At 36.0% G+C, this 16,756-nt stretch overlaps 1 protein-coding gene across 3 annotated transcripts in view; it reads left to right on the top strand.

The window, feature by feature from the left end:
• The window catches only part of Not1 (CCR4-NOT transcription complex subunit 1), a 568,860-nt gene that overhangs the window by 545,047 nt on the left and 7,057 nt on the right, over positions 1-16,756 (top strand). For all 3 annotated transcript variants that reach the window (XM_090401629.1, XM_090401630.1, XM_090401628.1), the window contains exon 48: positions 15,390-15,524. In XM_090401629.1, coding sequence (XP_090257755.1) covers positions 15,390-15,524 — 135 coding nt within the window. The remainder of the gene's footprint in view (positions 1-15,389; positions 15,525-16,756) is intronic.

Below are 16,756 nucleotides of genomic sequence, written 5' to 3'. Positions count from 1 at the left end.
TCATGTTCATAATTAAATAAATTACTGGTGATAAATACCGCTTTTAAATTTTTTTCATTGTTTTAATCTTATTTTGTTCTAATTAACCATAATTCATAACTAGTCTTAATTACATTCTTCCAAGAAAGATGAAAAATGTCATATTGGAATTGCCTCATCTCTGGTAAAGTCCAAAAAAAAAAGAAAAGTCCAAAGGGGAATGGAACAAAACTGCATGGATACATAAAGCAGTCTCTAAAAAATTGTGAATTATAGACTAATCAGTATATCAAGATCAGTGGTAAAGATAATGGAGAAGTTAGTCAAAGACAAAATCAGGAATGGGTGGATAAGAATGTGATATCCTATGGAGAAGGACAGCATGTTTTGTGAAAGGTTGGTCATGCCTTAGAGCAGGGTTTCCCAAACTGTGTTCCTTGGAACACTGGTGTTCTGCGGAAAGTGAATAAGTGTTCCATGAAAAATTATCAAAATTAATATGAGCCAGGAATAGTTTAAAATGCTGCGACATGTTTAAAAATCAGGCGCTCCTCATTTTACATGTGGATTGTGCTATTAAGGCCAGCGTGCACTGGCCTTGACTCAGCCGTCCACAGTTGTTGACACCTCCGAGCACGAGTGAAGTACAGAGGTATCTGTTCTATGAAATGTGCGGTCACAAGCAAGGTTGATGCGATGCGGCCCGGCATGCCTGTAGTGTGCAGTGTCGCATTTTTGCGATGTGATACAGCCTGCTTCGGTGATAGTGTGCACTTAGCTTTACACTGAATATGAGACTGATGATACTCTACTCTAACCGAGGTGTTCCGTTAAAATTTCAGGATTTGTGAAGTTTTCTGTCGTTGGAAAAGTTGTGGAAAACGCTGCCTTAGAGTGAGAGTTCAGCTGGATAAAGGAAATGGCTACAAGTGATACTGCTGGATTTTGCAAAAGTGTTTGACAGGATATCATATAGAACTCCATTTATGTGAATTTGAATAACATTTAGATTTAGATTCACTCAGAAAGGATATACGAGTGTCGAATTGAGATTTGGAATATTGGGAATAGATTATGAAGATGGTAATATGGATATAAGGGTGGATATTGTAGATACCACAGAACTCTGTTATACAGATTGGAGCATTGGGAATAGGTATGAAGATGGTGATATGGATGAAGATGGAACTCCTATCACTGACAACCAGAAAATAGTTGATAGATGGAAATGTTACGCAACCAAGCTTTTTCAAAAGAACCCTAAACTGACTGACGATATTTTGGACAGAATTTTGCCAAGAGATTCGGAGGAAGGAGATTACCCGATATTAAAAGAAGAAATCATTGCAGCAGTTAGCTCCTCAAAAATAGGAAAATCACCAGGAATTGATGGTGTTACAATGGAACTGATATGCGAAGGAAGTGACGTCATCGTAGACACCTTGCTAAATTTATTCCAGGACATATGGAACACAGAGACTTGGCGCCTTCTGATTGGCGGACTTCTATCCTTGTACCTATTCCTAAAAAGGGAAACAGCAATAAATGTAGCAGCTACAGAACAATAAGCCTTATTAGTCATCCAAGCAAAATCCTGATAAAAATGCTATTGTCAAGAATTGAAAAGAATTAACAAGCGGGTTTTCGGAAGTCCAGAAGTACAATCGACCATATTTTTACAATACACATACTAGACAAAAAATACATAGAACATAACAAAATAATCTGTCACAACTTTTTAGGCCTTCAAAAAGCTTTTGACTCGATGATTTTTGAATTTCCATAATGGCATGAGGCATTATGGAAAATTTTAGAACATTATGGTATTGACAACAAAATCATTAGGATTATTAAATCTCTTTATTCCTCATCTGATATGAGAATTGAAATTAAAAATTACAGCAGTGAACCATTGCGGGCAGAACAGGGGGGGGGTAAGGGATGTATCTTGTCCCCTCTTCTTTTTAATTGTTTTTTGGAATGTGTCATAGATGAAGCTCTTCATGAATATGACACTGAATAGTAGTTGATGGACTAAGAATAAATAACTTACGTTTTGCAGATGATATCGATCTTCTGGCAGAAAGTGAAGAAGAATTACAAGAGATAACCAGCCGCTTTTTCGGAACATTAAAAAAATATGGATTATACATAAACCTACAAAACACAAAAACAATGATAACCTCAAAATCAGACATTGAATTCTTAAAGATACAAATTGGCAATAAACAAATTGAGGATGTAAACAAGTTCACTTATCTAGGAAGCACGTTGAGTCGAGATGGTCGTTCAAAAACCGACATTAAGGGAGAAGGAGATCCCAGGATATCTATGGACTCAGGGATGCTAAAAATGGATATGATACAATTCAAAAACCCGGAAGCCAGTCTAAAAATAAGGAAGAAGGAAAGAAAGGGAAAATCAAGAGAACCTAGCTTCTTTCACAACAAAGAACTGGACAGGATCCGATGCCTCCAGTTCGCAAGACAATATTTTGGAAGGCCTGATACCTCTAATCTAGTGGGCAGGAAAATATTCACTAACAGAAGGGTTGCCCCAGAATGTATAAGGAAAGGAAGAATGAGGTCTGAGATAGTAAACTGTGAAGATGTAAAACACTCCCAATCAAGTTTCCTCAAAAAGAGAAAACAAAGTACAAAAGAAAATGGAAAAAAAAGAAAAAAAAAAAGAGTGAGGAACAAATGATTCATAAATGTTCAAAATCTAAGAAGGAGAAAGTCAAAAATGCTGTGCAGAGCATCTCCGTCAGATATAAAACAAAACAAAAGGAGGGGAAGACACATCATCAGGAGGGGAGTAATAGGAAATAAGAAGTACGGAGGTGTAAAAGGAAAAAAAAAATTTTTAGATACAAATTTTTTTAGAAAAAGGGGGGGGGGGGGCTAGGTTGTGTCCTGAATAAGCATTAAAAAGGTTTATATTAAAATATTCAGGTCACAACATTAATTCTACTCAGGCAGAGAACATGGAACGTTGGCAATAGAAAAAATAAGTTGTTTGTGAATACAAGTCAAGATAAAGTTTAAGGAATTGTATAAAATTGTATAAAGTGTTTAAATATAAACTGTATTAAGTGTGGGCCTGATAATAGAAATCCATGTAAGCTGGCAAAATCCATTTGAAAAACCAGCCTCTTGCACTGAAATAGTAAAGCCTGTGAGTCAGGGTTCAAGGGTCACTTTTACCGTCCTGCATTATGAAAGTATTGGAAAGGGAAACCTAAGCGTCTTCCAGGAATAGGAGGCAGACACACCTGTGAGAAAATAATAGAGGGAGCTAATGAGATTGACGTGGACACACGTGACCGAGTTGGCACGTATCGCAAATATTGAGATTTACCGAGAGGAGAAATTTAAACAAAAAGGCCTTGCATGAAGATTCGAGATCTTTTTTCTTCCTGGATTCCTGATCTCTCGGAGTGGTCCTGCTCGTCGTAGGAGGGAAGTCCCTGGCCAGTCGCGGAAGGCACTTAGTTTTCGTCCGTCGTAGCGTTCATATTGGGCCAAGCTATGTCCGTGTTCTAGGATAGCTGTGATGTTGTCGTACGACGGAGGGACTAAATTGAGCCGTCCATTGAAGGCGACGTTACCGTGCCACCTCCCATGTTTCCCTCGGAGATTCTACTCGCACAGATCTACGGAAGATATCCTCCAAAGCGATTACATTTGAAGGCCTTGATGATTAGGCGGGAACAAGTTTTAAGAATTCAAGGACAGAAATGGTAATGTAGACTTTTGAAATACTAATTCCAGTTGTAAGAAGAGAGTGAATTTCCTGTGTGAACGTTTAAATTGGACTGAACTTAAAGAACTGTAAGAGTAGCCTACAACTAGATACGTGTCCGAGACAGTGTTAAGAATTGTTTGCCCAAGAGGCTGAATAGATACAAGATCATGTTAAACTAAAAGTGTAATTGTTCTGATGTGTTCACTGATAGCCACGTGTATCCGAACGGCTTAATGATAATCTATAAATTTTACTTTATGATTGTATTTAAGGTTATTAAGATTAAGTATGTGTGATAAGTACAAGTTAGTTAGAGCTTTTGATCTGAGTTGAGTGCAACCATATTATCCTGTCTTGAAATGTATTATAATGTATCACCTTAAAGCTCATTAAATTGTTTCATTCATGTACTTGCCTGATCTGCCTATATTATATGAATTCAAAGCTACCGCTCATAAAATTAACAACGAACCAAGCGGGATAAACCCATGAATACTAATGCAATAAATAAGCTGCGACTGTAAGAAAGAAAAGGACAAGTGGGGGGGGGATAAATTTATGCTTGATCAAATAATCATTAACTATCTAAAGGGGTCACCCTGAACAAGAATCCTTTCTACCTAGGTATTAGCTGGCGCAGCATAAATATAAATGTGTTAATACTTATAGGGTGAACTTCTTCAGATTGTTTGTTTAGGACATAGAGAGGCCAATAGGACTGCAAAGCACTGAAGGAGAGAATATTTGGTTATAGAGTTTAAATTATAAGGGATAATTATGTATAAGTATGGTACAGTGTTAGACGAGCTTTGAATTTAAGAAAGATAGAATATTAGATTAGTTAAGAAAGGGTAGATAAAAGGTAAACAACTAATTAAGTAAAGAAATAGCAAACAAGATAAGAAAAGGGCAATAACATAAATGACGGAGTCGAGAGGATAGTAAAGACAAAGGATAAGAAAAAGTCACAACATAAATGGCGCAGCCAGTAGGATAAAAGAAAGATATAAAACAATAGAAGTTAATCTAAATGATTAGAGTACAAACGTATTATAACAAATAAGTAGAGATGTATAAATAATATAAGAAACGTCGCAACAGTACTATCTACTATCCTGTACATGTTGGTACAGGATAGTACCTTGAGGGTACATGTCAGGAATTTGAGAATGAGGATTTGTGGTATTGGTAGATAGAGAATTAATGTTCAAGGAGCATATCACTAGGATGACCAAGGTAGCTCATAGAATTACTTGATTATTGAAGAGCACAATAACAAACAAAGATAAAGAAGTCATAATTTCTCTTTGTAAGGCCTTGATATAGCCTCATCTGGATTACTGGGCTCAGGTTTGGTAATCTGGGTTTCTTGAGGATGATGAAGCAGTGCAGAAGATCCAGAGGTAAGTGACCAAGATGATTAGTGGTCTGTTGAATGCTTTCTATGACATTAGATTGATTGATAGGTTACAGATGTTGATTTATGGCAAAAAAAGGGGGACATGGATATGATAGAAGCATTTATCACGTTCGCTACCAACTACGAGTATACTCGTAGTTCGTATATGAGCTTCACAAGCCAACTACGAGTATACTCGTATGTCGATTTACCGACCTCATATGCCAAACATGAGTTAACCCTTAGTATAATTACCTTAATTTGGACCCTTGGATTCTGAATACATCGGAGAACACGTCTGGGGGCTTGATAGAAGGGAAATAATTTCAACTAAAATATAGTATATTATGTATGTGCCTCAGAAGCCAGCTACGTATATACTTGTATGTCGATTACCATCCTCCTATGCCAAGCGCGAGCTAATCCGTAGTATAACATGTAATTTGTAAATTTAAAACTGATAAAAATCAATAAAAATAATAAAATGAAATCAATAAAATAAAAGCCAATTTATTCAAATTACAAATGATACAATTTAAAACAATTTTCTATGCACAATGGTGGTTTTTCCTGGCAAACAGGACAGTAATAACGTGTTTCACATCGTTGTTTGTTTTGTGTACATACTCGGCATGGCTTTGTCTGCGAATATTTTCTGTAAGTGGTAAAATTTCCAAATAATGAAGATCCCAAATCCTGCTGATAATCTGTGATGCTGTAAGCTCATCCATTCCAACAAAAACTGAGATAAATTGATCTCTAAATTTTAACGCAGTCATTGCGTTTCCAGTAATTATATTATAAAATTTATGCGCATTTTGAATGTATGTATGAAAAATGTATTGCCAATTTCTTCATCATCATCAAATTCCTGCCATGTACCCTCAAGGGGTGTACAGGATATGACAGTACTACATGAAAAAATTACATCATTACTAACTTCCTATCTACAATTTTCCTCCAAATCAGTCTGTTACTTGTCAAGACTGCAACATTATCAGATCTTATATTTCTATCCTCTAAGGTACTTTGTACCGTATCAACCCACCTATATCTTGGTCTTCCTCTGGGTCGTTTTGCTGCCAACCTGGCAGAGAACACTTGTTTTGCAAATCTTTCTTCTCCCATTCTATTTAAGTGACCATACCACCTGAGATTAGCTCTGCTAACGCATTCCTGGATGCTGACAATGTCAAGTTCTTTCCTAATATCCTCATTTTTAATATGATATTGCCATTGATGCCATCTGTTCACGCCTCTAATCTTTCTCAGGACTCTCATATCTGTGGTCTCTAGTCGTTGGTCAATTGTTTTACTTCTGACCCAGCTCTCAGATCCATAAGTTAAAACTGGTTTGAACACTGTCTTGTATACAGCTAATTTAGTGTTCCGACTAATTTCTCTCTTATTCCATATTAATTTATTCAATTGACTTCCCACCATACCAGCTTTGCTGATTCTGTTGTCTATTTCTATATTTAATTTACTATCTTCAGTAAAAATCGTGCCTAAGTAGCTGAAATGTTTTACTTGTTCCACAGGTTCTCCATTCACAACACAGTTGACATTTTCAATGATTCTGCCTATTTTCATTGTCTTTTTATTGCTGACTTTCATACCATATCTATTACAACAGCTATTCAATTTAGTCAGAGAATCTTGCAGACTTGTAGCGGATTTATTTAGAAGTATAATATCATCCGCATTAAGCAAAGAGCTGACATTAACATCTCCAATTTTGATATCAGGTTTAATACCACTTTCCTTCATAATGTGATCCATATAGATAATGAATAACAGAGGGGATAATGTACATCCTTGTCTCACACCAGATTTAACACTAAACCATATTCCTGTACTTCCTTCAGTTCTAACTGCTGACTTGCAACTCAAATAAAGACTAAGTATTGCTTGATATAATGCCCCATTGACACCATATAACTGCAGCGTATTGAATAGCTTCTCTCTTGGCACCTTGTCATATGCCTTTTCCAAATCAACAAAACTTAAATACAGATCTTTGTTATATTCCCATGCTTTCTCGACTATTTGTCGTAAAGTGAAGATCTGATCCTGACAGCCTCTATTTGGCCTGAATCCAGCTTATTCTTCACCAAGCTTTCCTTAAAACAATTCTTCTCAACCATTTCTCAAGTATACTTGCATAGATCTTGCCAGGAACACTCAGTAGGGAAATACCTCTGTAATTCTCACATTCAGATTTTTTGCCTTTTTATATATGGGTACTATGAGACCTCTACTCCAATCATCGGGAATTCGTCCCTCCGTCCAGGCTTTCTGAACTATACAGTGCAGTAACTGTAAGACTTTCATACCACCATACTTCAGCATTTCTGGTTGAATATCATCTACTCCTGCTGCCTTTCCACATTTCAAGCCTTTAATGGCTTTTTCTACTTCAAGTATGATATGTATTCCTGACTGCATGCCTGGTCAGTGTTTTTTATCACTGTGCTGTCATCACTGCTTGTTTCATTTAGCAGTTTTTCAAAGTATTTACTCCATACTTCAAGGATATCTTTTTCTCCCATTTTCATGTCACCTTTGTCATCTCTAACTCCTTTTACAGCACTCTTTACTCCATTCCTAAGCTTCTTCAACAACCTCCAGGATATCAAGAAGGTGGGAATATTTTCCTACCTTCTTGATATTTATTTTCTATATTCTTGCCAAAGTCTTCCCATGACTTTTGTTTAGCTAGTTTTACACACTGTTTAGCTTTCTTACATTTGTCTCTGTATTCTGTAAGAGTAAAAGCTGACTTATTTGCCAGTAACTTTTGATATGCTTTCTTCTTTTCCTTCACTGCCTCTTTAACTTCCTGTGTCCACCAGGGAGTTCTGATTTTTTTTATCCTTGCACACAACCTCACCACATGCCTCTCTGGCAGAATCAATCAATGTTTTCTTCAGAATTTGCCACTGAATCTCCAAGGTTTGATTCCTGTTCTCACACTCTTTCATTTTCTTTTCAATAATCTTTCTGTATTTTAGTCTACAGTTCACATCTGAGAGCTGCTCAACTTTTATTCGCTTTAAAACTTTCTTACATGTTATTCTTTTGAATATGAAATTAAATTTTATCCTGCTCAAGACTAAATAGTGATCACTTCCAGTTTCAAATCCTCTGTACACTCTGGTGTCCTGCACCAGGGAGAAAACATGACTATCAACAATGAGATGAGTCAATGAGACTTCTTATTCCTAGCCTCTTCTTTCCATGTGAATTTGGGCACATTTTTATGTTGGAACATGCTGTTAGTAATAACCAGCCCATGTCCTGAGCAGAAATCCAACAGATATTTGCCATTATTATTAGCTTTGCCCTTTTCTCCAAATTTGCCCAAAATATTTTTGTATGTCTCACAATCATTTCTTACTCTGCTATTTAGATCCCCAACAAGGACCAACTTTTCCTTTTTCATTGTGTCAGTTGCTTTTTCTAAAGCGTCAAAAAATTCCTCCACTTCTACCTTAGTAGAACCTTCTGTGGGACCATAGGCACAAATAAGTCTCATTGTCCAGTTCCCCATTCTCATATTTGTCCACATGACTCTACTTGAGACTGACTGCCATTCAAGAAGATTAGCCTCGTATTTTGTGTTGAATACTATGGCTACTCCTTCTTTTCTTTGATTGTCATTGCCTGAATATAACATTTTGTATTTATTGCTCAGAAAGATTTCACCAGTTTTGGTCTTTTTTGTTTCAGTCACCCCTATTATGTCGATCTGGTACTTATCTAATTCCTCGGCTAGCTCCCTTTCTTTGCCATTCAGGCTTCTTATGTTGATAGTACCGATCTTTAACTCTGGTGATGTTGAGTTGGGGTTTGTTTTCAGATTTGTTCCAGTAGCTGACTTTTCGCTGTTCGCCCTGGTTCCCTGGCGAAAACAACGGGGGCCTTGTTTAACCGGGCGATGCCCCAGCTGGCATGAAATTTTGTCATGTTGTACCATCATTTTTTATTTTGGTTTAACCAATAAGAATACAATTTGGTTGGCTAAATCCCAAATTGCCAGCCCATCCTCGTTCGTTCAGTATCAAAGTAGATACCCAACAGGGTGCACCACGAGATTGTGAGGATTGGACATTAGGTCAGAAGCCCTGGTCGGTTCTCCGCATTCCTTTAAAGGCTATGTGGAGGTCTCCTCTCAGTTATACAGCTTTGACCCTTAAGCACCCCCGCCAATTTCTTTGGCCATCTAATTGTCTTTCGTAAGGGGAAAAAGTAAGAAAGCATTTGATCAGAAAGATCGATGTCTGACATACCCAAATTATAGTACCTAACTATATTTGGTTTTAATTGAATTTTACCATTCCGATTTTGTGCTTCAACCATTTAAAATTTGTGCATATCTGAAATGGAAAGAACTTCCCTCTTATCCTTCCATTTGTGATGATGAATTCATTAAATTCATCATCACTCATATTAGTGTAAACTTCTAATTCTTTATCAGCGCGTTTTCTTTTACTGGTCATGGCGAAACTGGAGGTTTTTAGAGACTAGATGCAATAAACACATTTGTCAGCACATGTAATATATGGGTGGGGGTGATACAAGATTACTCGTAGTTGGCATGTGAAACAAAATTCTGTCTGATAAGCCGGCTACGAAATTACTCATAGTGACCTTCAAGACGCGAAAGCGCTTGGCGTGCAGGAACAAACTATGCCCGAGGAGCGTGGCAGTGAACATGTTGTACTAAAAGAGTTTTATAGGACTAATAGAATGGAAATGATTCAACATTCGGCTTAGGGGAGAGGGGGGGTTTTTCAGCTAGCAAGAGCTTGCTCAGGATTAAACATGGTTGTGGAAGGTTTTTATCTTTAATGAAGTAATACTGTATATTATAGTTGACTTTGCTACAATTTGTCCCAAGTATCTGCTGTGGCAGATATATCGCTAGCATATAGGACATCAATAGCTTTTTAAGCCAGTCGTGCTTTAAGCGCATTGTTTTAGGTGAGAATAGGTCATGTACTTATGCATTCCCCTTGAAAAACCATTCTCCATTCCTATGCTGACAATCCTCATACATGCATTTATTACTGCTTTCAGAATCCATTCTTATACTGGTCTGACACACATTTTCGTATAATATGGGTAGGTAGACACAAGAATATAATTTACTAGTACCTATCTAGTACAATCCTCATTATATGCATTCATTACTGCTTTCAGAATCCACTCTTATACTGTATCTTCCTGACTCTTCCCTATTTCCCAACTGTTTCTTGCAAAAATTTAGGTATAATATGGGTTGGTAGACACAAGAATATAATTTTCTAGTACCTGTGACATACAATAGAAATAATTAAACACTAAGAAAACATATCAGAAATTATTTTTCTGACTATTCTGAAATGCTTTGATTTATAGTTATGTTAGTTTTCTATATTTATACTAGTGAAAAACCCGTGAAGATTCTGCTATAGTGTTGTGATGCCATATAATACTATGTAAATGAATTATTTGATTGGAAAGGAAGAGCTACTGATATGCGTGGCATCTAACAAGCTTTATTTTGGTATCTCTCAAATTCATACATCAGTGAAATCATATACAATCGACTGTCACTATAGCATGTATGCAGGATCAAAGAAATGGTTTACTAGAATGTATTTCTTTTAGAATAGCAATTATGTTATTAGTACTTGGCTGGGACTTTACAGTTTCTTATAATGAATGAGTTTACTATAATCGTTTCCAAAAGTGTGAATTGGCTAGGATTACTATAAATGTGTGAGATTAAATCATTATTCTAAAATGACTTGCATGTCATAAGAACAATTGAAATGAATCTCCAAACAACACATTGCTATGGTATTTAATCTCATCACTTTTTCAAGATTTCTAAATTTTAGTTCTTAACTTATAATTATTATGTGCATAAGCACCTGTCAGATTCATTTTGTCTGTCCATTCATGTGCAACTTATCTCTGGACTCTGGCTGGATGCATTTTACTGACATTTTTATATCTCTAATCCTTACAAAAATTTGTGAAGCGATCTCTTTTATCAAACCATTTGCAGAGATGTAGAGGAACAAAATGTATCAAAATTAATTTTTATATGGTTATCACCCATGAAAGGTTATTATTAAACCTATAGTACTTTTGTACTGTGGGCAGGCAAGGATTTTCATTTATTTATTAGTTGTTTTTTTTTATCAATTCTGCATAGTTTGGTAATTTCTTATTTATTTTTACATTGTCCACAGCCACTTCAGGCCTTGGATAAGTGGTCTCACACCAAGAGATAAAATTCATCTTCCACCTAAAGACAATTGCATATATCCATGCCCATGGCAGAATTTGAATCTGCGATCTGTTGGTTGGAGAGCAGTACGGTACGGTATGCTAACCACTCTAAAAAGTGGTTTTGCACTAAAAAGTGCAAGCAAATATGGTCGTACTTGCTTGCACTTTTGCTGAATGGAATTTAATAAAATGTATTTAGGATTTTGTTTTTTTTTAACAGAAATATGTCAGGTTGTTTTAGTTTTAGTTCAAACAAATTGTATTGATAAATGAAAATTGTAACTGGACATTCATCTGAATAAGAAGCTTAAAATGGGTTGAAGTTCATAAACTGTGTTCTAACCTTTTATACGTTCATCAGTTTCTTCACTGAATTACACTGTTTAATAATAATTGCATCATCAGCAAATAGCTGTCTCCTGTCACATCCTTCCAAACGTCATAAATGTAAAGTGACTAAGACTGAACAATCGACCAAGAGAAGTACTGATTCTTGTGGTACACCACTGATTATCCTAAATGTTTACAGACTTACATCCTCCATATACCACTTTTTGATATGTCATTCAACCATCCTCTTATTCATGCTAATATTTTATAATCCAATTTCATATTCTCCAATTTATGCAACAATCTTCCATGGTGTATCTAACTCAACATAACTTTATTATAGAATATGAGCAAGTTGCTGAAACCTGACTTTCCCTTACAAATCCATGCTGTTCATTGCAAATGAACAGCATGGATGTTCATGACAGAGATTCTCTGTCAACTAATTTCTGTATGTGAGCCTTAACCAACTTTTCCAAAATCTTCATCCAAGGATACTGATAAGACAATAGTTGGATAAATCAGTCTTTGCATTGCCCTTGTGCAATGGGATTGCCATACATTCTTTCCACTCCTGTGGAATCTTCTCTGTTCTGAGACTCAAATTATATACGAGGGTGGTCTGAAAGTTCTCGGCCTCAACCATAGATGACAACACTATTGGCAAGATTTTTTTTTTCTTCTAAGTTTTATACAGCTGTCTAAAGCAAAAGTGATGTTTGTATCCTTGAAATGGATAAAATTGAGTATCGTGCGGTTATAAAATTCTTTGTAAAAGAAGGTTTAACGCCAAATGAAATTCATTCGAAGTTCATAAAAGTTTGTGGGTACTCTTCTTCTTCTTCGTTTTTGACAATTAAGAAATGGGCTGCCGAGTATAAACGTGGCTGTACCAGCCTTGAAGATGATCCATGTGAAGAAAGTCCAAAAAGTGTAACAACACCAGAAATCATTGATCAAGTGCACGATATGATATTGGATGACCAGCGAGTCAAAGTGCATGAAATTGCTGAGACTATAGGCATTTCAAAAGAACGTGTAGGATATATTTTGCATGAAGAAGCTTTGTGCAAGATGGGTGCCGCACTTGCTCACAGCAGATCAAAAACTCACTCGCATGAAAATCTCTGAACAGTGCTTGGAGCGTTTTAACAAGAATAAAACTGATTTTATGCATTGATTTATTACTATGGATGAGACTTGGATTCACCATTACACACCAGAATCCAAACAGCAGTCAAAACAGCGGACAGGCACTGGTTGTTCAGTGCCAAAGAAGACAAAGTCGGTTCCATCAGAAGGAAAGGTCATGGCATCAGTGTTTTGGTATGCTAAAGGCATTTTGTTTATTAATTATCTTGAAAAGGGTAAAACAATAACTGGGGAATATTATTCCGAACTTTTAACCAGACTAGACGAAAAAAATTTGTTAGAAAAACCTGGTTTGCAGAAGAAAAAAATCCTCTTTCATCAGGACAATGCACCTATCCACAAAGGTGTTTTGGCAATGGGAAAATTAAGAGATCTGCACTATGAATTGTTGGAACATCTACCCTATTCCCCAGATTTGGCTCCCTCTGATGTCTGTCTCTTCCCAAAACTAAAACTCTTCATCGCTGGTCAGCATTTTTTTTCGAATCAAGAGGTGATTGCAGCTGTAGAGGGGTATTTTGCAGATCTTACTGAGAATCACTACAAGGACGGGATAATGGTGCTGAAGCATCGCTGGAATAAATGTATTAGTCTTAAGGAAGATTAGGTTGAAAACTAAAAATAATTTTGAAATTATAAATTCATTTTTTCATTGTTAGGCCAAGAACTGTTCAGACCACCCTTGTAGTCTGATCAAAGAAAATACCCAGTTCAGCCGAACACTTTTAGCATCTGTCCTCTATTGCTGAATTCTTATTCCGTTTGTGGAACAGCTCTAATACCTCTTTCTCATACACCTGAGTTTCTTCATCCAGTGAAGAGGTATCAGTTAGGTCTAAGTTGCATACACCAGGTTGATAGCATTTTAGCAAAATGGACACATGAGTTGAACAATCTCTTCTGCATCTGTCACCTGCATACCATCTTCATTTAGTACAGTTCTTCTTTCATAGCATAATGATAGAATTCTTCTTGGTTATCTTTAACTTGCAGAACCAGTTTTTTTTTTCATACTCAGACTTTGCTTTCCATACAATAGTTGTAACTGCTGAAAGTTTTCTCACTTTTCTCACTTGTTTATTCTATAAATTAAAAATGCCAAAAAATTATGTTCTAGGTTTAATCCTTTATCTAAGTGTAAACAAAATATGTGCTTGAAGCATCTTTTGACTGGGCTATTTGTATTTAGAGGCTAATGACTTGACGTTAATTACTTTAGTATTCCATAATGCAAAGCATATGATACTGTATGCAATGGGAAAGGCCGCTACCCAGACCAGTTTTGACTTTTATTGAGTTATGTTAAAGTGTGGGAATACCTCTCCAAAAACTCTGAGTGATCTACAAGATCACTGTAAATCTTACCAAGTGTGACCTTAAAGGATCACTACTAAACTCGTCACTCCAGAACAGGAAACTCAGTTGTGGCAGGCAAAAACCTGCCACTAAGTAGAATCCCTCTACTCCCCAGGAATCAAGCAAATTCAGAGACAAACATCATTAAACATTATCAGTGGGATCCAGACCCAGAAGGGGATATATACCAAGGTTGAAGTAATTTCTTGATCACTCTCAACCAATCCACTAAGTCTCCAACAACATTCCACTATGTATTTGATCTTGTAAGACTCCCTCACACCAGATGGCTTCAAACTGCTTCATGGAAAAAACTGTTACTAGTATTGCAATCATAGATCTCAACTCCAACTAGATTAACATCACACAATATCATTAGCAGCACATGCCCCTTCCTTTCCTTTCCTGTCTCTCCTTCCTAAAAATACTATACCCTTTACACTCAATACCAGTTAGTATGTCTACTTTTCATCTGCCCCATAAGATGTTATAACTTTCTGTATAGTAACTTAAGGTATTTTATTTCACTTCTAATAGATGTGCCTTTAAATAAAACAGAAATGTGCACAAAATCCCTCTGCCAGTTTTCAGAGGTTACAGCTATTTTCTTATACTTTATTTCATTATTCATATTTAATTCTCTTTTATAGAAATTCAGTTGTTGTTGTTTTTTTAATTATGATGAACAGGAAATTGTGAATTTTATATGAAATTTTTTAACAGAAATGTTTTTAATTATTTCACATAAAAGTGTGATTATGCATAGTTTAATAGAGGCTTAACATTCATGGAAAACTTCACTGTTAAGAGTTGATTGCATTGTCAGACTCAGTATATTGAACCAATATTGACCAAGAACCATTTTAGCATTTTTTGCTATAGGACTTGATATTTTTATGCTGAGTGAGGTTTTTTAATAGTGTTCTGTAGTGAGAATTTATTATGCTCACAATTGATTCTGTATGTAAAAATGTTAATCTAAACATATTTGTACTATTGAACTACCTTCTTTTCTTAGCTTACTGAAAACTTAGTCCTTCAAATAGTTTTTTACATTTTTTGCATGAATGCACACACAGCATACAAATTGGAAACTGCTTGAAAATGACAGATTGGTTTAAAATTGTCTTCTCTTGTTCAGGGTACTACTGGAGCGCTTGATTGTAAATCGACCTCATCCATGGGGACTGCTGGTGACTTTTATTGAACTGATTAAAAATCCTACGTTTAAATTTTGGGACCATGAGTTTGTACGATGTGCTCCAGAAATTGAAAAGTAAGTATTGTACTTATTTTATTAGTATTATAATGTTATTCACTTTATTAAATATTAAGTAAGATCAGTGGTGAGGTCATTATTTTTTTAACATCACTGCCTGATGGATCATCAGGCAGTGATGTTTATATTTTTGCTTACTTTTTGAATTACATGATATTTGCAGATCATTAATAATAAAAGTATGAGGGGGTGCTTCATATTTTTGGTATAAAGTCAGGTGTTGTCATGGAGAAGGACCCAGCATCTAGCTGTGCTTGCATTAATGGTATTGTCTCCTCTATAGACTTTTCTCATATAAGTATAAATTTCTATGAGGTTCACATCATCACTAAGGAATATGCTCAATCTCTGCTTTTGTATATGCATCTATATCAGTTGCCATTTTGAACTACTTGTGATGCACTTTTGAGACAAATCGCAGTGCCACTCACTGTGATAGAATAGAATTTCACATCACTGAGTGGATGCAAAAGCTTTTTGCTGTGCTTCCATTGAAGATGAAAGGGGGGGAAAAGAGAGGCATTACTTTTGTACTGTTCCTCATAATTTCTTATTTTCAGATTCATAAAATTAGTAATCTTCCATGTGTACAAAATCTTTGAATATGACCCGTTACTTTTTTCATAGAATGAACTGATAATGATTTTTGGCTTAACCATTTTACAGAAATTGACTATTGAGCCAGAAGCTATATGATTTCTTAATTTTGCTGTTATGAAATTCACTAAACCGTAGACCAGGGGTCTTCAACCTTTCAGACAGTGCAGGCTACATTAAAAATTTCAATGAAGCCCCGCAGGCCACTAAGCTATACTGTGGTATTTAGAGTTGTAAGATGCTTTCCAGATTCACAAGGAACTCTGTGCATTTGATATTTTACATAAAATCCTATAAAAATAAACAAACTCAGCTTTAAGAGCATAGGTAAGAGTCGGGTTCATGATAAGTAAATACAATCAATACTTGAAAAAAGATAATTTAATGAAGAAAATATTCATTTTTTACAATGTCAATGGGCAACTTGGCAATGTTTTTCCTTGACTAGCTTGTCAATGTTGGAAGTAGCTATGCGCAGAGTATTCTCGAGATGTTGGTCCATAATCTAAGTTCTTGTCTTGGACTTCACATGCTTCATTCTGGAGAACTGCTCACATAAGTATGTTTCCTAACAAAGCGCACATCTTCAAAGCATGCCAGCGAAGATTAGGGAATGTGTCCTCAGAAATGTA

This window comes from Typopeltis vanoorti, chromosome 12 (assembly GCF_054136105.1).
Source record: "Typopeltis vanoorti isolate ZY-2024b chromosome 12, IOZ_Tvanoo_1.0, whole genome shotgun sequence".
NCBI classification, from domain to species: Eukaryota; Metazoa; Arthropoda; class Arachnida; order Uropygi; family Thelyphonidae; genus Typopeltis; species Typopeltis vanoorti.
The sequence above is the reverse complement of the archived record's forward strand: the minus strand, read 5'-3'. Positions and strand labels throughout refer to the sequence as shown.